The 27381-nt window shown below is 38.4% G+C and overlaps 2 protein-coding genes across 2 annotated transcripts in view; one reads left to right on the top strand and one right to left on the bottom strand.

Moving 5' to 3' along the window:
* The first annotated feature begins 510 nt into the window (after positions 1 to 510).
* Positions 511 to 17826, top strand: LOC111147647 (alpha-L-fucosidase 2). The gene is made up of 7 exons (XM_022503841.1): positions 511 to 749; positions 3964 to 4151; positions 7308 to 7647; positions 9182 to 9392; positions 9605 to 9795; positions 15030 to 15138; positions 17051 to 17826. The coding sequence occupies exons 1-7, from the start codon at positions 511 to 513 to the stop codon at positions 17189 to 17191; spliced, it is 1419 nt and encodes a 472-aa protein (XP_022359549.1). The 3' UTR covers positions 17192 to 17826.
* Positions 17827 to 21488: 3662 nt separating this feature from the next.
* Positions 21489 to 27381, bottom strand: part of LOC111147832 (peroxisomal biogenesis factor 3) — a 33583-nt gene continuing 27690 nt past the window's right edge. Inside the window, exons 11-12 of the mRNA XM_022504086.1 lie at positions 24893 to 24989; positions 21489 to 22348 (exon numbers count right to left, since the gene is read on the bottom strand). Of these exons, the coding sequence (XP_022359794.1) occupies positions 22265 to 22348; positions 24893 to 24989 (181 nt within the window). The 3' untranslated portion in view covers positions 21489 to 22264. The remainder of the gene's footprint in view (positions 22349 to 24892; positions 24990 to 27381) is intronic.

Raw genomic sequence — 27381 nt, 5'->3', positions numbered from 1 at the left:
CCCTGTTGACTGCCACGGTTCTCACACACCCAGAAGCTTGGTGGGGGCGGCGGGGGTGGATAGAGAGGCCGAGAATGACCTGGGCTGTTTGCGTGCGTGGGACCTGCAAGGACTGGATGACCTGCTCGAGGTTCCTGCCTTGGCCTGCGGGTCCCAGGTTCCAACCGGACCGGTCGGCCAACGTCGCGCTCCCCGGCAGTTTCTAAGGGTCGTTCTGCTCCAGCAAATACGCACTCCCTCGGGCCCCTGAACTTGACTCTTTCTTCCCCACGAGGCGGTCAGACCGGGAGCTTTAGATAAGTCAGCAGCCTCAGGCCTCCGGGGGCAACTACCGGCCTCGCTGACGCTGCCCTCCAACGCTGCCGCGCCCCTGGGGTCCTCGGCCTGGGACAGCAGCCGCTCCCGCGCCAGCAGGGAAGGCTCCTTTGTCCTGACCGCGCGGTCAGGTGACAGCGCCGAGCCTACTTAGCTGGAGACGCGGAAGGGCTCGCGCTGGGAGGCGGCGCCGACATGCGGCCCCAGGCGCTCCCGGGGCTCCCGCGGGCGCTCCCGCTGCTGCTGCTGCTGCTGCTGCTGCTGCTGTCGCCGTCGCTCGCGCCCGGCGCCGCTCCGCGCGCGCCGCGCTTCGACCCCACCTGGGAGTCCCTGGACGCCCGTTCGCTGCCGGTCTGGTTCGACCGGGCCAAGTTCGGCATCTTCATCCACTGGGGGGTGTTCTCCGTGCCCAGTTTCGGGAGCGAATGGTTCTGGTGAGCGCGCCCCCCTCCCCCGGCCTGCGCCCCCGCCCAGCCCCCGGTTGGGGCTGGTTTGTGGCGCCCCCAGGGCTTTGCCTCCCGCGGTCTGGGCGGCGGTCGGCACTTCCGGGTGTTCGGTGCCTAAGTCCCTGCGTAAGTGCCGGGAAGAGCAGTGCGTTTCTCCTCCGCGGGGCTGCAGCGTCGTTGGGCGCTTCGGGCAGCCTCGCCTTGCTTCTCAGCGTCCTGCTGGTTGCTCGTGTCACGCCGGAGCTCCCGCCCTGGAACCGCCCAGGGACTAAGACGGCAGAAGTGACTCCAGTTGTGTGGGGGTCGGACCAGGAACCGCGAGGCTTGGGCCTAAGCTGGTGTCCATCTCTGTTCAGCCATAAAGTATGGTTAAGACATAACTTAGGAGTCTGTGATGCTTCTGTTCATTTGGGCATGCACTGGCTCTTTAGTGTTAAAATATTACCATGTGTGGCTCTGGGAATTAAAAAGTTTGTAGAGGGGAGCCTGGGTGGCCCAGTTGGTTAAGCCTGGCTCTTGATCTCAGCAGGGGTCTTGATCTCGAGTGCTGAGTTCAAGCCCCTGTTGAGCTCTGCGCTGCATGGGGAGCAACAACGACAAAATACAACAAACAAACAAAACAACAACAACAAAAGCTTCTAGAATATTATCCTAAAAAGACTCCCTAATGTTATATGGAAAGCTGCACAAAAAATTGCTCTTTAAACTTTGCTGAAATCTATGCCAACATGCCCATGTAATCTCTTACAACTTTGAACTGTTTTATCTACCTTTCCTGATTAAATACACGAGATATTAAGTTCTTCAAGACAGAAAAGTTACCAAATGTATGCATATATAATGTGCACACATGTATAATGTATTCCTGTTTAAAATAAGAAAATAAAGGAGTATTTAACTCTATTTTATACTATATAATAATATGTATCAAACTATATACAATATAGAATAGATATAATAGAGTATAAACTATATATATTATATTAACATTACATTATTACATTATACCACTTTCTACAAAGACATTGACTTTCTGCAAGCAATAACCTTTTTTAATTAAATTAGTCCAACTGATGTAAAAGAATGTGTAGGGTATGGGGCACAATCCATACATTCTTTTTCAAATCAACTTGTAAAACAAGGGCCTTTTTTCCCCCATACTGTCTATTACTAGACATAGTTACTTCAGGATGTTATAAATCTTTGTTTGCAAGTTTTGTGCTGTAAGGCATTTTGAGTTTATTTTTAAAATGTTTCAGATTAGCAGGTACATAAACAGATTTTCTTATCCTCATGTTAAGATGTAATAAATTATATGTTATCATTTTGTTCAACTAGGAATATTAGATAAATATACATTTGGTGCTAGAAGAGGATTTGATGTTAATTGAGACTAGTGCTGTGCCAAAAATACCTAGTTTTGAGTCCTATTATTGTTTGCAATGGTTAATTTTTCATTTTCTACAAATAAACACAAGGTTGTTTGTTTTAACCTAGAAGAATAAAGATACTGCTCATGTGAAACTAACTAGAATATATTTCTAATAATAAGTGCATTAACCCTGTAGAAGATTTTTCTAAAAAGATTTTATTTATGTATTTTTTTGAGAGAGAGAGTGCAAGTGGGGGGAGGAGCAGAGGGAAGGGGACTCTGCACTGAGTATGGAACCCTACACTGGGCTGAGATCATGATCCAAGCCAAAATCAAGAGCTAGACACACAATGGACTGAGTCAGCCAGGCATCCCAGCCCTGTAGAAGATTCTTTAATTATCTGTGGTCTCCCTCTGTCTCCTCTAAACCTCTGGTCCCATGCCAGTTTCACTCAGGACAGGCAAACAGTCAACAGTAGAGATGAGTATATTTGACTCTCCTTAATAGCAATTCAAACCCAGATATAAACGATGGATTCTTTATAGTAAGTGCCTCTTTTCATCTCTATTAGTATGGGATTTGAAAAGTAACTCTAAACTATAGTAGAGAATGAAGGTTCAAATTAAATTGTACTGGGGAAAAAGAAATCCCTCATTCTTTTTTTTTAAAGATTTTATTTATTTATTTGACAGACAGAGATCACAAATAGGCAGAGAGGCAGGCAGAGAGAGAGGAGGAAGCAGGCTCCCCGCCGAGCAGAGAGCCCTATGCGGGGCTCGATCCCAGGACCCTGGGATCATGACCTGAGCCGAAGGCAGAGGCTTTAACCCACTGAGCCACCCAGGCGCCCAAAATCCCTCATTCTTGTTCAACCTTCTGACTGTCCCAGTTTGTCTTTTGTAGTTCAGTGTTTTTGTTTGTTTGTTTGTTTATTTTTAAAGATTTTATTTTATTTATTTGCCAGAGAGAGCGCGAGAGAGCCTGTGCACAAGCAGGGGGAGTGGCAGGCAGAGGGAGAAGTAGACTCCCTGGCTGAGCAGGAAGCCTGATGCAGGACTCAGTCTGTGGACCCTGGGGTCATGACCTGAGCCGAAGGCAGAAATCCTTTGACTGAGCCACCCAGGTGTACCTGTAGTTCAGTTTAAAAGGCAGAAATGCATCATGGATCAGTTAGGATACGTACAGAAAACCTAAGTAAATGATATAATAATAAGGGTTTGTTACTCAACACAAGAAATGTAGAGGTAGTTGTCTCATTGATGAAATCAAAGAACTTACTTATTTCTGTCATCCTCAGCCTGTTGACTTGTCCTTCATGGTGACATGATAGCAGCCAGCCAGGCATTGCTTCACACAACCAAAGGCAGCAAGAATTGCTCAGAATGAATGCATAGCAAGTAATTCTTAAAGGCTGAGTCAATATGTTAAAATAACAGTATCATTTTAATATTACTGTTGCCAACTCCCCTGCTTGTTCTTTGCTAGTGAATATAAAAGATGCATGCTGTTTCAGGCATGTGATCTCCCTTTTGAAGACTGTCACTTATGTTGCAAAAGACTACATAAAGATACATACTACATTTTGTGATTTGAAAATGAAGAATTAAGAGCAAACAGGTGGCTGGGTTGTCTAGAATATTCAGAGGGTTAGATGGAAAGCAAGGAAAGTTTACAGTAAGCTTTCTTTAAGGCAAAGTCAAACTATTGGGGAAGTGAGAAAGAATCTGGGCAATATTTGAGTAAGGGGGAATTAGTAAGGGGAGCTGGGGCAATTATTTCAAATGTTTATGTGTACGTCATTTATGTGTTGTTTCTCTTCCTTCCTTTAGGTGGTATTGGCAAGAGAAAAAGATACCGATGTACATGGAATTTATGAAAAATAATTACCCTCCTAATTTCAAATATGAAGATTTTGGACCACTATTTACAGCAAAGTTTTTTAATGCAAGCCACTGGGCAGATATTTTTCAGGCTTCTGGTGCCAAATACATTGTCTTAACTTCCAAACATCATGAAGGTAAATAAATGCAACATTTGCAAACACTGACAGTAGTTATGAAATGTAAAGTAGTTCTTTCAGAAGAAGAAACTAAAGCACATGAAATTAGTTTTCTCTTAGGAGCAGCAGTTAGTGGTTACTGACTTTTGCCTGTAATTTAAGGGACCACGTATTGCATCCAATTGAGAGGTATTAGGATTGTAGAACGATCAGACACCCCCCCACCACCACATAAAAACAAACAAAAAAACCCCCAAACAAACAAAAAAGAAAAATAATCACATTTTGTTATGTGCCTATTTAACAATATTTCCAAGATTTCATTTAAAGCTATTTGAAGTGAGATGTAGGTTGCAGCTCCAAGTTTATAATTAGAATTGCCTTTCTTTCTTTCTTTCTTTCTTGATTTTATTTATTCACCTATTGGAGAGAGAGAGAGAAAGCAAGCTCAAGTGGGGGGAAGGGCAGAGACAGAGACCCTGAAGCAGACTCTGTGCCTAGCCCTGAGATCATGACCTGAGCTGAAACCAAGGGCTGATGCTTAACTGACTGAGCCACCAGGTGCCCTGCCCTCTCTGCTTTTATTGCCCCTCTGTAATGCATTCTGGGAAGGCTCCCTCACCATGGGGATTATACTGCTATAGTTTTGTGTCATTACCCACATACCTTGCTGCACTTTCGGCCAACTCTTAGGTGGCCAAATGGTGGATGGTTTGCCAGTGATGAAAGTGACACAGATCATCCAGAGGGACAAAGATGATGGGACTGCAATGGTGCCCATAAAAGTCAGAGGTGGCGGAAGAATATCTACAAGGAAACACAGTGGTTGTATCAGTGAAGCTTCTCCAGAGAAGCAAAACCAAGTGGAAATATGTTCATATAAAGAGATTTATTATTATAAAACATTGGGCCATGCAGTTATGGAGCTGAGAAGTCCAGACCAGGAAAGTTGGCAGTACAGTTCCAGTCTGAGGCCAGTGGCCTGAGAACCAGGAGTGTGGATGATGGTTTAGGTTCTAGTCCAAGTCTGAGTCCAAAGGCAGAAAGTGTGAGCTCAGACAGGCAGAGAGAGTTCTTATTCAGCCTTTTATTCTGTTCAGGTCTTTAACAGATTGGATGAGGCACACCCACACTGGGAAGAGCTATCTGCTACTCAGTCTACCTATTTAAACCTTAATCTCATGCAGAAACACCCCTATGGATACACCCAGAAAATATTTAATCAAATACCTGAGCCTGTGGCCCAGTCAAGTTGACAGATAAAATTATCCATCACAGGGGTCCTACATTAATAGGATAGTTTCTACCCATTACTGCTCTAGTATCCAGAAGATCAAGGGAATGTCAACAAATTGTTACTATCCCAACCACATTTTAATTCATTTGACAGTCTCCTTTGCGTGACCATCTTTGCCTGGTATAAGAAATTTTGCCTCAGTGCTTTCTGCAGAGGTAGGAAGGGGAATAGGAGGAAAGAACCAAAACAAAAAATCTGTAATTATCTTAGAATACTTTTCCCTTTGGCTACATTCTAGTGGCTTAATGACTTTCTCCTGTAGAGGTTCTCCTACTGAGGTAGATATTTAGAAAATGTATTTGCCTGAACATGTTGGTTTCCTGATGTCTAGGAACTCTTTAAGCTGCATGGCACAAAGTATTCCATAGTGAGCTTATTTAAAAGCAAAACAAAATAACTTTTAATCATACCATGAGGAAAGATAATGAAGCCCACATCTGTAAACTTTCTAGGACTCATGTTTTCATGGCTTTATGGAAAAAAACCCACTGAGCTTGGTAGGCAGGAAGATCTCTCCGTGAGCTTTTATGGTAGTGATGAAGACCCATGTGGTTTTGGTACTATCTGGCAACAGAGCCTGTCAACTCAAAACATTTTTTTAAAAAAATATTTTTTCTCATTTTTAAGTAATCTCTACAACCCAACACGGGGCTCAAACCCACAATCTTGAGATCAAAAGTTGTGCGATCTACTGACTGAGCCAGCCAGATACTGCCAACTTGAAACATTTTGCATAGGACTTTAAATATCAAGACATTGCTTTGAAGCTTACCACAAACTCCTTTGGAATAAGAGCGAGATGTTTTAAACTCTTCCTGAAAAGGAATCCGAAGACTGTGTCCATCTTAGACTTGTCCTAATTCATGAGAGTAAATAACAGAGTGCCTTATTATGTCTATTCTCAAAGATTCTTTAGATTTCAGTGGGATAGTAACAATGCATTCCTAGCAACATTCCTAGGCACTAAAATTTTTGAGGCTTTTATATTATTTCACGTTATATAGCATTTCTATTATTTTTATATAGAACAATCTAAATGCAAATTCCTTTTAAAATATGAGTTATTTCAAAGTGCTTATTTAATGGCAGACATTGTTTTTCTTACCATTTAATTGGTAGATAATTGCAGTTATTTTAAAGAGCACCATCTGAGTTTATGACTTTAGAGAAGGATGAGATTACAAATGGTGGGAATATTTCAAAGTACGGAGCTACTGGGGAAGCATATCTTTTCCCCTTCTGGTGATAAAGGTTGAACGATGAAGCTCAATGAAGCTCAGGATGTACTATTAGATATGGATCGCCTGTGTTCTAAGACTCACACTACCTAAAGTCATCCCCAACCAGGGAACATACTTTAATCTTTGGTTTAGGAGACAAGTAAGAATCTTGCAGGGGTGCGTTTCAGGATCTCCATTATAAGTAGTAGCGTCATTGTTAAGGACGGTAGATGTGGAGTAGGTCCCCCTCTTAGCTCTGCTCTGTTTGTGTTGTTGATTTTGTGCTAGATCTTGTGCTAACAGAAGGCTGTAGGCACGATGCTGTCCCTCAAGGAGCTTCTATTCTAAGAAGGAAAATATTCTTAGAGTTAGAGTTCTTCTAACTCTGTTCTTCTTAGAGTTAGGTCAGACTCCACAAACCTTAAGGGGGCACCCAGAAAGTCACTAAAAAAACCTCTTCGTCCCACCTTGTTGAAATTCTCATTTGTTATTCATATAAAAGTAGAATACGTGCTATGGAAAAAAACACGCCATAAAACTGTTGTTGTAGACATTTTTATATGTCCCACGTACTATCTAGTTTGTTTTGGCATTGTATAGGTAGAAATTTGCTAGAACAAATTCATGTTCTTACAAAGACTCAATATCATTGTGCAGGCTTTACCTTGTGGGGCTCCCAGTACTCCTGGAACTGGAATGCTGTAGATGAGGGGCCGAAGAGGGACCTCGTCAAGGAACTCGAGGTGGCCATTAGGAAGAGGACTGACCTGCGTTTTGGACTGTACTATTCCCTTTTTGAGTGGTTTCATCCACTCTTCCTTGAGGATAAGTCCAGATCATTCCAACAGCAGCAGTTTCCAGTTTCTAAGACGCTGCCGGAACTCTATGAGTTAGTGAACAAGTACCAGCCAGAGATCCTGTGGTCGGATGGTGATGGCGATGCTCCTGACCACTACTGGAACAGCACAGGTTTCCTGGCCTGGCTGTATAACAGAAGGTGTGGGTGCGCTTAGATTGCTGTCATGACCCTCCGTGTTCCTCATTCGTGTATAGCATTTGCTTTGTGAAGTTTTCCCTGTCAGGCCCATCTATGGTGTGGGGTAGGTGGAAATCGTTGTCAATAATGCCTAGTAGATATATCAGTTTTTACTCAGAGTAATCAATGAGCAAGAGTTATAACTCAATAGTCTGATTTTGAAATCACTAAAATCCCGAATAATTTAGAATCACTGAGAAAAGATAGCATCACAGAATCAAGAACTTTGAAGACATTAATTTTGTGGGTCTCCCTTCTCATCTCCTATTCTGAGACAACAGTTTATCACTCTTTGTGATTATGTGCTTTTGAATTCCTCTGATTCCTTCTTTTCATCTTTTGACCCTTTGATAATCTTTGCTGCTCAGTCGCTGTCACCCTCGTCTGCCTCCTCCTTTACTTCATCAGCATTCTCGCCACTTCCTGTTCTTTACATGTTGCTTTCTAGCATGTTCCAGACTGCCACGTTAGAACAGAGAATTCTGACCAAGCTCCTCTATGAGACTTAAACCATGTGGACCGAATTTATATTGTAACTAGAAAATACTCAGTATTGTGTTCTTTTTTTTTTTTTTTAAGATTTTATTTATTTATTTGTCAGAGAGAGCACAAGCAGGGGGAGTGCCAGGCATAAGGAGAAGTAGGCTTCCCGATGAGCAAGGAGCCTGATGTGGGACTTGATCCCAAGACCCTGGGATCATGACCTGAGTCAAAGGCAGGCCCTTAACAACTGAGCCACCCAGGCATCCCTTGGTATTGTGTTCTGAAGTCCGGGAATGTTCTGTGTGTGTTCCCTGGACACACTTGGGGTGTGCATAAGAACATTCTGGAGAGCTCTTTCTACTTAAAGCAGCAGTTTCTCCAGGGACTTCTTCCAGGGGGAAAGACTGGGAACGATCCACTTCAGTTTGGAAAGCAAACTGTCTCTTCTAAGCGGGGAGGGGCAGGAGCTTCACACCTGCTCTGATGATAAGGTTGTGGGGTTTATTTCGTGCCATTGTAGATTCCATGATGGCAGCAGTCCACTTGCTGGAGATTTTTCAACCTTAGACACAACTGTAGGAGGAAGACTAGAATGTATGTATGAGATTATTCAGTCATAGGTGAGAAGAATATTTTGAGTGTAAATTCAAATCTGATTATCATTCATAATATGTGGGACAAGGAGCTTCAAATAATAGTATGATAGTCTTATAAGTGCTCTATGTGTTGATTACTGGGCTAGGTATTTTACATAAATTATTTCTGTTCTAATAGCAGTTGAGGAAATTGATTCCTCAGAGGAGTTACGTCCCTTACACTGGGGTAGGGAGCTTAGAAAGTGACAGAGCCAGGATTGCAACCAACCCATGTCTATTTGACTTCCAAACCATGGGCTTTGCATTATATTATGCTATGATGATCTTTCAGAAGTGGATTTCAGTTAGACCTCTTTCCAGTGACATTTCCTTTTATGTAAAATATTTTATGTTTTATTTAAACAATTATATTTCAGCCCAGTTCGGGACACAGTTGTGACCAATGACCGTTGGGGATATGGTACCATCTGTAAGCATGGTGGCTATTATACCTGCAGTGATCGGTACAACCCAGGACATCTTTTGCCTCATAAATGGGAAAATTGCATGACAATAGACAAGTTTTCCTGGGGCTACAGGAGAGATGCTGGAATTAATGACTATCTTACAATCGAAGAACTAGTGAAGGTACAGTTAAAATATCTGGTGACCATTAAGGTAATATTCTCAATTGTGTGGGTATGTGAGAATTACATTTTTATAGTTTGTATTTTCTGTGTTTGTTCTTCTGGATGGTGATTACATATGGGTGGAAGCACACAAATACAACTTATCATTAACACATTCACAATGGAATCATTTCTTCTACCTAAGAACTTTATTTGTTCTTAACTTTTTAGGAACTTGTAGAAACAGTTTCATGTGGAGGAAATCTTTTGATGAATATTGGACCCACACATGATGGCACCATTTCTGTAATTTTTGAGGAGCGATTGAGGCAGATGGGGACCTGGCTAAAAGTCAATGGAGAAGCCATTTATGAAACCCACCCTTGGAGGTCCCAGAGTGATGATGTCACCCCAAATGTGTGGTAAGTTCTTCTTGTTACCAAGTACTGTTTGATGGAGGAAGGCATCTAAAATTTCTCAGCGATGTGAAGAGAAAAGTAGGATAAAAAAGGAAATTGGATGCATGCCTATTCATTCAAAGCACTTTCCAGACTTTAGAAGAAGTCAGCATGTATTTGAATACTTGTTTATCAAAGTGAGCTTAAATCATCTCTAGAAACTTCATAATAGTGGGCAAATTTTAGTGAAAAATAGTTCTTATAAAAATCATAAGCCATTCAGAAAAATGATAGATGTTGAGTGGTTAATCCAAAAGGAAGACTTATATTTAGTCATTTAATTCTAATTTTCATAGATGCTCCATCTTATGAAATTAGCAAGAATGAGGTGCCGAAGGGTAGAAAATATATTTAAAATTAGCCCAAATAATAGCATTATTTTAATTGAAAAAAACCACAAAAACCTTAAAACTTGTTCATGTTATTCTAATAACTCTAAACCTGAAGTTTCCTTAACATTATTTTAACTTGCTAATTTTTCTTTTAACTAGAATCTTCTTTAAAAGCCTTGCTTCAGGCTTATGTCAGAGCTTATGTCTAAGGTTCATATGCCAATGAGTATCTGAACCACACTTTACAAATACGATGGTTTCTGATGTGGGGTCTTAAAATATATAAATAAGAGTCATATCAGTGAAGCTCTAAAATTTTACCTTTTGTTTGCACCAGGTGAATATAGCCAGGTCAAGTATAAATCAAAAGATTAGACTAAATGTTCTTCTTTGATCTTACTTGACTTATGACTTAAAACTAATTGTCAGCTCACTGAAGAAAATAATGTAGAACAATCTAGATAGAAGCAACTAACTGTAGAACTTTAAAATGTCTGGGAGAAGCCATAGTGAGAACCTCACTAGCAGTCCTTCATTTTACAGAGACTAGTTTAAATCTGGTATTGAAATTTGTGTCTGGGAATATATTTGACTACAAGGGGGTCTGATCATGATTTCGCAAGTATTAACCAATATTCCATTAAGTTTTATTTCAATAAATAAAAATAAAAGCCAAAATATTTAACAAGGCTTGTGAAACCCCTTGTTTGGCTCCTACCAACTTCACCAGCCCCACGTGGCCCTCCTTCCCCTCCAACCACTGCCAACCCCACAGTAGAAGGTGTTTCCTATACCGTGTGTGCTGCCTCTCCTTGCTGTAGTCATCTGTAGACCCCCTTAATATCCTTCAAGATTTCAGCCCTGTCACTGTCCCCAGAACTACTTTAACATCAGTCGTAGTGATTTGAATACCTATATTCACATTTCTTTTAATTTGCTGGTCCCTCAGTTCCTGGACTCTCTCCTCTAGGGACCTTCTCCACTCTCCCTTTGCTACCCCCACCCCCTTTCGGGTCATGCCTTAGGTCCTACATTGCCAATAACCAAACCTCTTCCACACTCTCAGCTTGAAGCATTCTGCGGTGTCCTACCACCTTTTATATCTCAGCTCACTCCACACAGCACTTGGGCTTCTGGAGGGATCTATAATCCATCAAGGATACCATCTGTGACTTGCTCACTTTTTCTCTGTCCCTCAGCCCTCTTCCTGATTCTGGTCAGATTCTGTGGCTTGTCACTCCATTGCATACACACTTTTTCTCTCTGTCATACTCACTTGACTTTGATTAAAACCTCAACTTTGGTTAAATTTAGCTCTTATTTCATACCTGCCCTTGGGTAGCCACATGTGACTGAAATACACAGACATAGACAGACACACACACTCACACGTATTTCTTGGTGTCCCAGATCCCAACCCTAATTATACTCAAAGATATCATACTAGCAGTTCTCTCCTTTTGCTCCTCATCTTCAATTTTCCCTCTTTATTAGATCCTTTCCTGTCCACATGCAAATGTGTTACTTCTTACCTCTTAAAACAAACAAAAAACTTCTTTTAACTCTTAGATTTCCGGGCACCTCCCCATTTCTCTCCTTTCTTGTATAGTAAAACATGTTAAAATATTTTATTACTATTTCTTGTTATTATTACTTGTCAATTCCAGTTTCTTGCACCAGTTATCTCATGTACCCACTCTGGTCAGACTTCCACCCCCAGACTTCATAAAATCATTGTTACAAAGGCCCTTGATACGCTGCCCTTCGCCAAATCCAGTGTCATTTCATGGTCCCTGTTTTCTGAGTTTATGGCAGCATCTGACTCTGTTGATTGCCCTCTCTTCTTTTTCTCCTCCCCCCCACTTTTTAAAAAAATATTTTATTTATTTTATTTAAGAGAGAGAGAGAGAGAGTACAAGCGGGGACAATAGCAGAGGGAAAGGGAGATGCTAAGATCTTGACCTGAGCAGAAGGCAGACTTAACTGACTGAGCTGCCCAGGCGTCCTGATTACCGTTTCTTCTTGTTCGCTGCTCCTTCTTAAGTGTCCTTTGCTGGTTCCACTTCCAGTTGCCAAGCACTAAACCTTGAAGTGCCCTGAGGCTTAGGCCTTGGACTTCCATTCTTCCTATTTATTTTTATTCCCCAGATGATCACATCTGTTTTCACAGATTCAGATGCCACACTGAGGACCTCTACTGTGCTGACCTCTTTTCTTGAACTCCAGACTCATAATCAACTTCCTAGTCAACCGCTCCTCCTGGAAGCGTAAGCAGCTTAAACCTGGTACTGTCCAAAACTGAGGTCCTCCTAATTTTTAAATTTTGCTCTAAACCAGCTCCATGCAGTCTTCCCAATCTCAGTTAATGGCAGCTTCATCCTTTCAGGTGGTTGTGAGGCCAAAATCTTGGAGTCCTTAACTCTCCTTTTACATCTCACAGCCAACCCATCAGCAAATGTCATCATCTTTGTCTTTGAGGTGTATCTCGAATCTGACCGCTTCTCATCCTCTCTTGTGGTAACTCTCTTCTTTTTAGTCTCTGTTATCCCTCCCCTGGTTATTTCAGTAGCTTTCTGAGTGATCTGTTTCTGTCCTTACCCACTTAATCTTTCCGCTATAAAACCTTTTAAATAATAAAGCCAAATTCCTATGCTCAAATTCCTCCAGTGGCATCTAGGCTTAGAGAATGAGCCAGGTCTAATAGAAGTTACAAGGTCCTATAAAAACTGGTTCCTTGGGGCGCCGGGGTGGCTCAGTCAGTTAAATATCTGCCTTTGGCTCAGGTCATGATCTCAGGGTATTGGGATCAAGCCCTGAGTAGGTCTTCTTGCTCAGTGGGGAGTTTGCCTCTCCTCCTCCCTCTGCCCTACCCCAACTCATGTGCATACACGCTCTCTCTTGCTCTCTCTCTCTCGCTCAAATAAATTCTTAAAAAAAAACAAAACAAAACAAAACTGGTTCCTTGCTGTCTCTGATCTTGTCTGCCATCCTGCCATCCCTCATTTCTCCTTCTGCCCTCCTTGCTGCCGTGTCAGCAGGCCAAGCACACTCTTGCATGGGGACTTCTGTGCTTGCTGTTCTCTCTTCCTCTAGATACTCAACGTCTCTCCCTCACATTCTTCAGGTCTCCTCAATGCCACCTCCTCAAAGAGGTCTTGCTTGAGTATTAGATTCAAAATAACATCTACACTCCTCCTTTCCAACCTAGCACGCTCTGTCCTCACCTGGCTTGTTTTCCCCATAGCACTTAATCATCACCTCATTCTAATTTTTCCCACTACCGTGTGAGTTCCATGAAGACAGGGACTGTGTTCAATACTATGTCTCCAGCCCTAGAAAAGTGATTAGCATTTTAAGATTTCAATAAATATTTGTTGAAAAATTAAGTAAAAGAATGAGAGTTCTGTTTCCTTTGTCTAAAGCTTCCGCTTCTTACCCTTCTATCTTCTCATTCATCCTCTAAGCTCAGATTAAATGTTATTTTCTTAGGGAGGCTTCTTGTTGATGGTCTCATTTAAAGAGATCGCTTTGTTATAATCTTTCAATTTCCTTTTCTTTCATTGTGCTTGTCAAAACCCACACTTTTGACATTATTTGTGATTATTGAACATCAGTCTTCCTCAGTCTAGTCTAAGTTCTGTAAGAACAAGAACTAAGTATGTTTTGTTTTTTTTTCTTGTATCCCTAACACAAGCCTCAGTACTTGGCCCAGCACTGACACATGCGTATCTGTTGGTGAGGGAATATGATGATTGGAATCAGCAGGTGGAAAGGCATTTACTCTCACAACTTACCTTCTTTGCTGATATTCCCTTGCCTATTTCTAGCTCCATGAGAACTGTCTGATGGAGAGTAATATTAGAAAAATATCTGTTCCTTTTAGTTAGGGGAAGTGGGGGGAGAGAGGCTAGGATATCATGATTGACAATAACAAGTATATATTTGGTCTTGTCTCCGTTTCTGGCACAGAGCTCCTAAAGCTCTTGGAATTTCCTAAGTGATGAGAATCATAAAGATGTCTTTTGTTACGTTACTGAGGTGACTTTTCCACTTCGCCAAAGGGTGAGGCTGGTTGCCTGGAGATCCAACCTTGTGACTACAGGGTTAGAACTTTTAGTTCCATTCTCTGCCTCCAGGTTGGGGAGAGAGGCTGGAGGTTGAATCAGTCCCCAATGGCCAGTGATTTAATCAATCATACCCATGTAAAGAAGCCTCCATTAAAAACCCAAAAGGATGGGGTTTGGAGAGGTTGAGGGTTGTTGGGAGAGTGTGTGCCTGGAGAGTTCCTGGAAGCTCCAAGCCCTGTCCCCATACCTTGCCCCATGCATCCCTTTTTTATGGCTGTATCTGAGTTTTATCCTGTTGTAACAGACTGATAACGCAGTAAGTAAAATGTTTCTGTGAGTTCTGTGAGCTGCTATACAAAATTAATTGAACCCAGGGAGGACGTCCTTGTAACCTCCCATCTATAGCTTGTGGGTTAGAAGACCAGGTGATAACCTGGACTTGTGATTGGTGTGTGAAGTTGAGAGTGGTGCGGGCAAGCAGTCTTGTAGGATGGAATCTTTGACCCGTGGAAATCTGACACTATCTCCAGGTAGAGTCAGAATTGAAGAATTGTAGGACAACCAACTTGTGTCTGAGAATTGCTTGGTGAGGTAGGGATTCCTCCCCAGCCCCTAATACACAGCCTGGAATTGGGTACCCCTTTTGGGTGCTTTTTATTCTACCATGGAGTTATTTTTCTTTCCCTCCATTAATGAAGACATTGGTAAATATTTACTACATGGAAGTATCTCTGTAAAATAATTCCAAACCTGACCTATAATGAAAACCATTACTATACTTTTTTCCCCTTTTAATCAGGTACACATCCAAACGTAAACAAAAATTGGTCTATGCCATATTTCTTGAATGGCCCACATCAAGGCATCTGTTTCTTAGCCAACCGATAGCTACTCTGGGAGTAACAAAGGTAAGGGGATATTATCTTTATTTAAATTATCTTTATTTATGTTATTTTATATCTCCTAAGACTACAGGTTTCCCCCACTATCTGAAAGCAGAGCATGCCTATGAAGCCTTTCATAAACTGAAACGGTGTAAAGCAAAGATGCAGTTACCATTGATTTACGTGGAAGTTTTTTTTGAATAGTTCCAGACCCCAAAAGTAACCTTAGGCTCTTCTGAAACCTTAGAACGCATCTTGCTAATAGGTGCACAAAATGAACTGCGACAAAGCACAGGTGCTCACACAGTTGAAAGCTGTGGCAGCTGGATGCTGAGATGCTGAGTGTAGGAAGGAACTTGCTGCCGCTCGGGCTGCTGCTTGGGCTGGGCATGGCCTCTAACCCAGCTCCCTGCAACACAAACTCTGACTGCTGGTTTTACTTTTTGCCTTTTTTTTTTTTTTAAGATTTTATTTATTTATTTGACAGAGATCACAAGTAGGCAGAGAGGCAGGCAGAGAGAGAGGGGGAAGAAGGCTCCCTGCTGAGCAGAGAGCCCGATGTGGGGCTCGATCCCAGGACCCTGGGATCATGACCTGAGCCGAAAGCAGAGGCTTTAACCCACTGAGCCACCCAGGCGCCCCACTTTTTGCCTTTTTTTTGTAAAAGTGAAAATCCTCTCTAGATTTCTCTCTGTTACAGAAAGAGGTACTAACTACTGTAGGTCCTTCATAAAAGTGACGTGGCATAACACAAACTGTTAAGAAGTGAAGGATACTGTAATTTGAAAATGAACTTCCTCAATGGTAATGTTTGGCCAAAGCTTTGGAAGTTTTAATTTCCCAGAAAACTAAACTTTAAACGGCTATGTTATCTCCCTGCATATCAATGTAAAATAGATATTCTTTCTCACAGTTATTTTGGGTTGTTCAAGTTCTGCAAGCATCCAAAATGAATTCTGGAATTCACAAATACATACACATGCAGACATACATAAAATGAATTCAGATTCTTCCCCAGACATCGCATCCCAGAAAATATCTGAATAAAAGTAAGATGTGTGGTGTCACTATTTTAAGGTCATTTAAAAAATGTGGAGAAAGTTAATCTAACAGTTGTAACCAACAGATCTGGCACTGAGTTCATTTTTATATATTTTATAGCTTATTTTTAAGAAACTGACAATTGCCTTGGATGTAAATTGTTCATATGCTTCTCCTTGTGTTTTCCATATTTCATCTCTACAGGCAGATCAGGCAGAAAGACAGAGTTCAAATTTAATGTTTAATTACAGCTTAGTGGCCTGGGTATGACATCAGCTTTTTATTTGATCTGTATTGTTTGACTCCCACTAATACTGTTATTTAAAAGTTCATGGGCTTTGTTTTTGTGTTGCTCTACATGATAGGCAAAGTTTTCTTATTCGAAACAACTACAGATATGTAGGAAATTACTTATATCTAAATCCACTTAGTGTAAAACTAAGGATATGAAACAATTACAGTAATAATTGATCAGACTTATGTACTGTTGATTTGTTACTGGAAAATCCGGGGAGGGAGGGTTACTAGATAAGGGGTAGGGCTGGGGGGCACTTTCTCCAAACATTCTGTGCAAGAACTACACAGGCCTTATGTTGGGCAGATTGGTTCCAGAGTCCTTTTCCCCAGTCCTCTGTTCAGTGTTTTCCTTACTGACACTATTCAACCTTATTCTTTTCCAACTCTCAAATACTTATATATGAGAGGAATACATGAGTAAGATACATGTATGCAGATTTGGATCAAGGGTTAAAACAGTGTATGAACCACTGAATAAAACTAAAAGCTAAGTCTCCTGTCTACAGTATTTTAAAGAAATACCAGCTACTCTTTCCAAATAAAGTGGGTGAGTCAAAGAGATACATTCGGAGATATTTGTGTGTGCTTTTAATTTCAGATTAAACTGCTGGGAAATGGACAGCCACTTAACTGGACTTCTTTGAAGCCAAATGGCTTACTGGTAGAACTGCCGCATCTAACCTTGCATCAGATGCCCTGTAAATGGGGCTGGGCTCTAGCATTAACTAATGTGATCTAATTTGCTGCAGAGAGGTTCATGCTGCAGGTACACTGGAGACTAGAAAATATCAGGTTTCTATAATTGTAGCACTTAGAGAAAGCAATTGTAAAACTGGTCAAGGAAAGTCAAGTAATTATTTAGGCAATTCAGACTTTTCCCCTCTTACTCCTTAATGTTTTTCTTAAATTACCCATGTTAACTGTTTTAACTCTGCAGTGTACTTTAGCCATCAAAGTCTCTTCACATTGAGTTTATCTCCATGTGTGATTAAGAAGTGGGAATTTTTGTTTTACAGTAGCTAGGAATTGGTGGTGGTAATGACTGACTGAATTGTGTCTCCTGAATTGTGTCTCAAATTCATTTGTAGCCCTAACCTGCAATGTGCCTATATTTGAAGACGGAGTCTTTGAAGGGGTAGCTAAGGTTAAATAAAGTAATAAGAGTGAGAACCTAATCCAGTATGACTGGTGTCCTTATAAGCAAAGAAAGAGACACTGTGGATGCAAACACACAGAGGAAAGGCCAGGTGAGGACACAGGGAGGAGGCACCATCTGCAAGCCAAGTAGAGGCCTTAAGACAAACCCAATCTGCCAACACATTGGGCTCTCAGCCTTTGGAATTGTAAGAAAATAAATTACTGGGGTTTAAGTCACACAGTCTCTGGTATTTTGTTATGGCAGCCTTAACAGACTAATACAGGTGGATAGGTATATAATAAATGTGACCTAATACATATTTCCAATGCACATAGTAATTGTCTTTTTATTTAAAAAAATTCTTTTTTTTCCATCTTGGTAATAAAACTGATATATGTATATATATGTATCTAGGTATTTTAAAACATACAAAAATGCTCAAAACATGTTAGCAATGCTAAAGCCACTGTTTAGAACGGCACTGTTAATATTTTAGTACATATTCTTTCAGGGTTTTTGAGGTGGGTAGAGGGTATATGGGATTGGAGGCATAGGCCAATTTTTGTAGGTGAGCTAATTTTAGCTCCAATTTAAATTAATAAATATGTTTCCTATGTTTGCCTTCAAGCAAATTGGATTTGAAAACCTAGCTGAAAATTAGGAATTCTATTCAAATCTTGCCTAAGAATGAAGCAAAATAATGAAGTAAAAATAATATTGATTTTGATGTAAATTTAAAGAAACATGATTAGAGAACTCTCTGTCCTCAACAAAAGATGTTTAATTGGCCAGATCTTTATTTGAAGTACTGCAGGTTCCATTTGTTACATTAGTCAAATGCAGACATGTCACTGTTTCCAAAAAATGCTTCAAATAGAGAATAAAACCAAAGCACATATTTATTTCCTAAAATCATGCTATCATTGAAACCTTTAAAAAAATTACTCACTGTTAAAGTTCCTAAAATTACCAAATTTTTGAAACCATGCCAAGGTATTTATATACATAAATATATTAACAGTTCTAAATTCCAATTAATATTTTATTAGGGATCCAACTTGGGACAGATTTATATGATCCCAAACACTATACTAAGAAAAAACAAAAAAAGGAAGTTTCGTTATTTGGTAGCTATGAGGGACCTAAATGACAAAACACAGTTCAGCATTGAACCCAACTATATAAAAAAATATCTGTGATACGAGGACAATAATTATGGTAAGGATAATTAAAAATCGGATCTCTCATTACCTATTTTAAGCCAATAGTTTTATCCTCCAATCAGATAATCATTTTCCCAGAGTTATTAAATAGGTACAAAATGGCCTGATTTGAATTTCAGTAACTTCTGGTTTTCCTTTAATGACTAGAGAAATGTTGAAGGCAAAACAAACTAGATTATTAGACTGAATAATCTAGTCATTGATATTTTAAATATGGACACCACTGTATTAAGATTCTATCTCTCTTTTTTTATGAGTACCATATTCAAGCAACACAATTATTCTAAAAGGTCAGGCTATTCAACTAAATATGAATCAAGACAACAGAAGACAAGACAGATGTTTTGCCTTCTGTTCATTTCAGTTTTGTAAGTGAAAAAACTCGTTAGATCAAATCTTCCTACTTTCCAAGCAAATAAAATAATGGTCTTATCAAATTTTTATATATACACAGTAACAAACACATTTATATAAGTTTGAAGGAGAAAAAGTAGAAGCAGTTTTAAGTAATCTCCATTCAACCAATTTACTGGGTTAACTGATGCTCTCCATCTTCTTGGAAAAGCATACTGATGGTTCCTAGGGCAAGCTACATGTTTTCTGTTAATACACTTCTGTCTGGCACAGCTTTCGATTTCTACTTGCTGCAATCAGTGTATGTTTACCAAGCTGAGTTGAGTTTGTCTCTATAGTGGGTTGAATAGTATTTCTCAACAATTCATGTTCACCTGGAAGCCAAGAATGTGATCTTACCTGGAAATGATGTCTTTGCAAATGTAATTAAAGTAACTGTTGAGGTAAGATCATACTGTACGTAAGTGGGCCCTAAATGAGAGCATGCTTGTAAGAGATACACAGACATACAGAGAAGGCCATGTGAAGACTGAGACAGAGACTGAAGTTTGCTGCTGTAAGACAAGGAACACTTGGGCCACCAGAAGCTGGGAAAGTCAAGAAAGGATTGAAGTCTTCCCTAGAGCCTTCAGAGGGAGCATGGTCCTGCTGACACCTTGATTTTGGACTTCCAAGGAGCAGAAATGGTGAGAGGATAGATTTGTGTTGTTGTAAGTCACTCAATTAGTTATAATTTGTTATAGTGGCTCTAGGAAATTAAAAGTTATCAAACAGATTATGACAGTTGAACTTTTTATCATGATTATACAAACTGTGATAATGTGAGTTTGAAGAGTTGTAGTCTCTGTAAAAACCAAGCTGAACTTTGGAAAGACTAGATAAAAATGTGTTGCTTTTAGGGGAGTATGGCTGGCTGTCAAAAGAACACTCGACTCTTGATCTTGGGGTTGTGAGTTCGAACCCCAAGCTGGGTAGAGATGATTTAAAAATAAAATCTTAAAAAAAAAAGTGTTTCGCTTTTTTAAAAAAAAAATTTAAAGGTATTCATAAATTAATTGTGGGCAAAACAGTTCTAAAAGATTGGAGGAAAATATAGCAAAAATCTACAAAAATTTTGTATCCTGGCTTCCCAACTATAGCATGTAATACAATGTTTGCAGTTTGTACAAGAAAGATAATTGGAGGACACCTTTAAGTACACCTTATACTAAAAAGAAAAGACCTGGGTCCTACATTAATAACTGACAAAGAATATTTAATTTTTAGTTAAAATATATAAAAATTAAGTTTTTTTTTTTTTAAAGATTTTATTTTTCTGAGAGAGAGAATGTGTGCACATGAGTAGGGAGGGGGCAGAGGGGGAAGCAGACTCTCCACTGAACCGAGAGCCTGATGTAGGGATCTGTCTGACCTGAGCCAAAGGCACACGTTTAACCAACTGAACAAACCAGGCGCCCCTAAGAATGAGTTTTTGGTGCATGATACCCTGCTTTAAGTGACCTTTTGGATCAACCAAACAACTAAGCGTCTCCAATAAGAGGGCTCTTACTGTACTAGTTGAAGACAAATTTAGAATGTCTAAGCCCAAATAGCTTCAAATACATGTGGTTTTTACCTTGTCATCTCTAACTGTCACAACTCCACAGATGTAGGACTCCAGGTAAAAATTTTCAGCTGACCAGGTTTTGATTCTTTTATAAGGCCACACCCTATTCAGTCTCAAATATTCCTTGAATGAAATCCTGGGTTAATATTGCTGGAAGAGATGCATGCCCTATTACATACACAGTCACTAATTTTCTAAAACGTAGTTTTTCAGTTACCCTATTAGAAAATAGTATCACTGTATTCTGTCAAATTTTGAAGAGAAGCATTTGCTCTTCTTACCACTTTTACATCTGTTTTTTCTTTTCTTTTTTTAAAACACTGTAGACCTAGAATACCTAGTGGTTGGCTTTGGGCCTTGCCTGCTTCTCCTTGGAAGAGACTTCAAAATTAATTTGTACCTTCTACTACTCAGCTGTAATGTTATGCTTGAGGAAAATAAAGTGATGTCACTGAAAATATTCTTATATTACTGAAAATGTATTTACTATACTGATGATTCATATATTTCTGTCCTAATTACCCTTATAAATATAGAATATAGATTTAACTAGAGACAATGAAATATTTCTTTTCAGAAGGAAATGTTATTTTTTCTAAACAAAAAAGTTAAAAGAAAGCATCAATTATATTACCAGTTAAAATAAAACTTGAAAACTAGCATATTCTCCCAAAATAAGAGCAAAAAAATGCTATGGGACAAATAAAATTAATGGCTCTAAGGTATTAACTCAACAAAACCACATTTTACTAAAATATTTTATTGCAATAAGATATTTACTGTCTCAAAATCAATACAAAGTTATTAAAATTATTTACATAAAAATGAATGAAACTATGTAGCTAATAATAGCTGTTGAGTAAAGAGCATCAGCACAATTTTAGCCTCTAAATCAATATCTAATTTTCTAGGAATTGTTAACAATAGTAAAAAAAAAAAAAATTACTGATCACGGTTGTTAAATTCACTGATTTCCATAAAAAGAAAAGTGCTTCATCAGGTTTATTTACAATAAATAATTTATACCTTTGAAGAGTAACTGAAGAAAAGTCTGATTCCCTCATCTATACTTCAGTCCACTGAACTTTATGATTAGTTAAGAAGTACATTTTTTTCTAAACTTCACACTTAATTCTCAAACATATTTTTTTCTCAGTATTAATGTCAATGTATATTACATTTCATATAATAGTAAAAAAGTATCTACACTAGTTTTTAATCAGTTTGGAATTAATATCCATGGTGTAACAAATATTTGCACTGTGTACACTCAGATATGCCCACAAAAACTAGTCTGTTGGTGACTTGACTTTAAAAAAATATATTAAGATGCCAAATAAAACATTTTATTATGAAATGAAGACTCTGATTAAGAATATATTTTTATTAGGCATTTTGGTAACAAATCATTACCCTATATGTAGTTGATTTATTCAGTGTATTTTTAAAAGTAAATGAATTCCATTGTAGTTTTTCTGGAAGCAAAAGAAATCACTTCTCCAGTTGCTGAGGAGTACTAAAAGCTTCATACACATTAGCAGCAAAGTCTTTCACTTGCTCCATCATCAACAGATCCTAGCAAAATAAGAGTAAAACAATTTGTAAGAAATATAGATCATTTGAATCCATATCTGCAATTTGAGCAATAAATTTAGCTCTAAGTTTTATGGCACTAAGGCCAAAAAGAAACTCTAAATTTAAAGAAGGGAATACTTTTTCTTATAATAAAATTTAGGAGATACTTATTATTTAGGTTCTTATGTGAATGATGGAATGATAAGTACTCAAGTGTGACTTTGAGAAGATGACCCAAAACAGTCTACAAATGGACTTTTATGTGTGCCAAGGGCTAGATACGTTATATGTTGAATGAATAATTATGGTCTAAAGATACAAATTTAAAGGTACTTTTGCTAGAAGCTGATGTAACATGGTTGTGAGATATATTACTTTTTTAAAAGATCTAACATAGAATACATGTAGCATATCATATATTATTGCATATACGTACATAAACTGCACATAGACACTTTAGAACAAGGATTCTTAAGAAATTTGTAAATGTAAGAATAAGAAAAAATTACATTTTTATTTACATTAACCTTTAACTAAAACCTAGTATCTTTCAGTTATGAAATTGCCAACCAACTATGATAGTATTAGCATGGCCCATGACTTTGTCTTCAATAGAAATCAGACATTTTCATGTACGATAGTTGTGGAAGTTGCACGAACTGCTATTATAGCTTGTTATTTAATGCGTGAAAAAAAAGCAATACTGCTTCTTCATAAATTTGATTTTAAAAAGCATCTTGAAAACTGTTTATAATTGGTTTTCTTTAAAACTCATGTATTTTGTAATACGCATTTATAGTTATTTTTCAGAGAAGGGGCCTGTAGGCTTTACCAGATTGTGAAAAGATCCATGACACAGAAGAATTGGAGTGCCCTGGTGAACATCAGAGAAACGGTAAGTGAAACTGTCCTTTGTGTTCTCTCTTAAGTATCAGAAAGCCCAAGTGATCTGTAGACAAGTCTTGATCTCAATAAATTCATGATTAAATTCTCTGAAGGCAATGTGGCATTTTAACTCATAGAAATTATGGTTAAAAGAACTGGTGGGAGTCTTGTCAAGCAATAGTGTAGTATATTAATCTACATTCAGTCACACTCAAAAACTTTAAACAATATCAATGGTGTTTTTATTAGATTGAAATCTTTTGTTTTCATTATAAATTATTCAGATTTTAATTAATGTAGTGTATGAATTACTTAAGGATTGAAGCTGGTGGTATATTACGTATGCCTGGTTGTATTTCTCACTCGTTACCAAGACGAACAGCCTACTGACGAAACTAGAGACTTTTATGAAAGTGGAGAAAGGTAAAGTGAAGGTTTAAATGCCAGAAGTTACAACCTTTTTCTCCCACTGATACTTAAAATTTAAACTAAGTTTTTGATTAAAAAAATTGAGCTGAAATTAAACTTGAAGTGAAAGGAGATCAGTCTCATTCACTCATCCTTCTGCAGTCTGAACGTCTAACTGTCACGGGTGAGAAAGATGACACAAAAGACTGAAGAGAACAGTGAGGGAAAATAAGCATGAGAAGGACATGCGAAGGACAACTATACACAGAAAGGAAGAAACACAATCTGTGGTCTCAGTGCTTTTCACATTCCCAAGTGGATAGTACAATGAATATAATCTGACTTGTCTGAGACACAGGTTACTGAGAAGATGCCATCCTGACACTCCAGCCTTAGTGTCTCCTCATTGTCCACTATTGCAGTAGTTTGGAATTGAGGTGTATTGCAAACAAGTTTTACGTTTTTTTTTTCCCACGCCTCGTGTGGAGCCCAACATGGGGCTTGAACTCATGACCCTGCAGTCAAGACCTGAACTGAGATCACGAGTTGGAGGCTTGACTGACTGAGCCACCCAGGCACCCCGCAAACAAGTTTTTACTTCTAATACAAGTTTTAGTCTTTTAAACCAAGTTTTCTAATCCAAGTTTGCAAGTGACTCAGAAAAAACAAAAACAAACAAAAAAAAACAAAAAAAAACAACAAAAAATAATAGATTCAAAGTTACTATTTCAATAATAGTAGTCTTAATGCATTCCAAAATGCTTTTCTAAGAAAGGATGGAGTTATATGTAGTACTGTCTTATGCCGCTTTTCATGAGATTATTGGTACACTATTAACAGTCATATTTATTAAATCTAGAATGCTTTACTTCTCCACAAAATTTTTTTAGTTTTCCTCAAAATTTGTGGAACTGGATTACTGATCTCACAGCTCAATCTTATCACCAATAGTTTAATGCAAAACATTAACACAGTAAGTTCAATCGACCACCAGAATGTATGTGGACTAAAAATGCAGGCTAATTGCTATTGGACCTAACATGGAGAAAGGTATTCCCAACCTCATAAATTTGCCATGATACACTATTGCTCTCATGGGGCATGCTACCACACTCTATGTGTGATTTTAAGTTTTTGGTTTCTTTGAACATAAATATCACAGGAGAGAAATGTAATTTTATTTCAGACAAATATAACCACAACCAAAGATACAATGTTTTTTTTAATAATACCCCCAAACTTTCTTCTTACCTGAACAAAATGACTAGGTGTCTCACTGCAAACTGAATGGATCTGTCCATTTACTACTGGAATTATCTTAGCTAGTGGCAAGCTGACACTGGAAAGACTGAAAAATCATCATAGTGATAATTATTTTCTGAAATTTTCTTATGGGAACTTAACATTTTAATTATAGTTCAATACAGTCACTGAAGAATACTCACAAAAATGTATTAAGAAAATAAAAATCACACATAATTCTACCCCCTAGAAATAACAACTGTAACTGACATCATGGTTAGTTTCTTCCAGTAATTTTTATACATATCTATGCTTTTTTGTGTGTTTTTTAAACACAAGACTATAACCTCCCCAGCAATATTGTTTTGTATTTTATTATGTCATGAACATTTTTCCGTTTTACTAAAAGTTCTTCTGAAGTTTTTATCTAGTTTTTAATGATTATAAAGCTAATTCATCCTCTAGCTGTGACAATTTAGATCTAGCTCCTTGGAGTTGGGTGTTTAAGTTTTTGTCTCATTTTCCTTAAATAGTTTCTTGTATTAACACTGAATTACTGGGTCAAAGGATATGATTATTTATTTGTTTGACAGAGAGCAGAAATTGGGGGAGAGACAGAAGGAGAGAGGGAGAGTCCAAGCAACCTCCCACTGAGGGCAGAGCATGAGGAGGGGCTTGGTCTCAGGATCCTGAGATCACTACCTGAGCCCAAATCAAGAGTTGGACGTTTAACTGACTGAGCCACCCAGACGCCTCAAGTGTATGAACATTTTTAAGGTTTATAATGTATATTGAAAGATGCCCACTGCTTCTGCAGCAGTGTGTGAGAAAACCTGCTCCATTATGCCTCTTTCTACATCAAGCATTCGTTTTTAAAAAAATCTTGATAAAAAAGTCTTGATATGTCTGATAGATCAAAACAGTATCTTACAGTTTTAGTCTATGTTTCTCTCAATTACTAGCAATGTTGAATGTTTCTCCTCCCTATTCCAGTGAACTACACCATTATCTATCTGGCTATATAAGAGGAGACTTGGGCATTTCTCTATCCTGACTATATCAAATCCCTCCACAATCCTAAATATTACCTAAGTGGGTCTACCTCTCCCTACGGCCAAACCTAGTCCAGGCTAAGCAGTTTCTCTTGTCTGCTTAGCAGTGACCTTCTAACTTGTAAGTGCTTAACAATCATTTTTTTGGTGAATAAATGAATGTGTGATTACGGATGATATAGTGACTGTTAAATGATGAAACAATTTGTAAACAATGATGAAATAATTTTTGTGTGTGGGTTATAGATGTAGGTTTATTACATTAAATGAAACACTTCATATATTTGTACCTGAGGCTACACTAGAAATTTCCTTTTAAACATCATGAAAATGCTGAAGCTATGTTGTCTAACCAGTATGCTATGCCGAGATTTGAGGCAATGCATAAAAAGAAAAAGCAGTGTAGAGATTTATGTGTTCCTGAGAAAATTACACATTATTGTCCTTTATGATAGCATTTTCCAAAATCTGTCACGTTTTTACCTGCTTGATGTCTTTCTTTGTACATTAATTTTTCTAAAATAGAAACTGAAGACACCACTATCATACAGGTCTGTGAGATTAGGTAACATGTCTGTTTTACTGTATTATCCCAGTACTTTGTAAAGGGCCTGATGCACAGTATGTGCTCAATATGTACTTGCTGAATCAATTAAAGAAGTCTTCATTCATCCATTGCTATATCCCACCCCGATTCTCCTTTCCCACTTCCTTCTCCACAGAGCAATCCAAGTGATCCTACAATGTTAATTCCATCATGTAACTCTCCTGCCACTTCCCTTGTGGTTCCCCAGGACTCTCAAGATGACAACCATAATCTGTATGTGCTCAATTCTCCAACTTGATCTCATAATTCCCATTTTCCTATTCACCTGTTCATTTGTTTTTATTGTTTAAACCTCTTGGCTTTTTTGGCTATGTGTATGGTACAAAAGGGTCTAAATTTATTATTATTTTACAATAGTCACTGTAAAATGACTAATCTGTTTACTAAATAATACATCTCTTCCTCACCTTCATCATGTACTAATTTCCTGTATATTTTAGAACCTGTTTCTGGATTTTACATACTATTCTATTGGTTTATCTATTATGAATAACATATTATTCTAATAATTTCACCTTATATGTTTTATAAGGAAAGTATATTTGTTGCTTACTTTTTCAATAATTTTTTGAATATTATATATTATGTGCATATGTTATATGTATATAGTACTATGGGAAGATATACATATTAATACACACATACACACACACACACACATATATATTTATATAATTTGAGCTTGTATTAGTTAGCATCACTTTCCAGTTGAATCTCTTAAAGGTTCTAGACCATTTTGTCTCTTTGCCAATAACTGAAAATCTATTTTCTTGAATTGCAGTGATGGCTAGAACTTTCACTACATTTTAAATAAAAGGAATAGCATAAGGCATAATGGA

This window comes from Enhydra lutris, unplaced genomic scaffold (assembly GCF_002288905.1).
Source record: "Enhydra lutris kenyoni isolate GAN:26980312 unplaced genomic scaffold, ASM228890v2 scaffoldscaffold17, whole genome shotgun sequence".
Lineage (NCBI taxonomy): Eukaryota > Metazoa > Chordata > Mammalia > Carnivora > Mustelidae > Enhydra > Enhydra lutris.
This window is presented reverse-complemented; position numbering and strand designations above follow the sequence as displayed.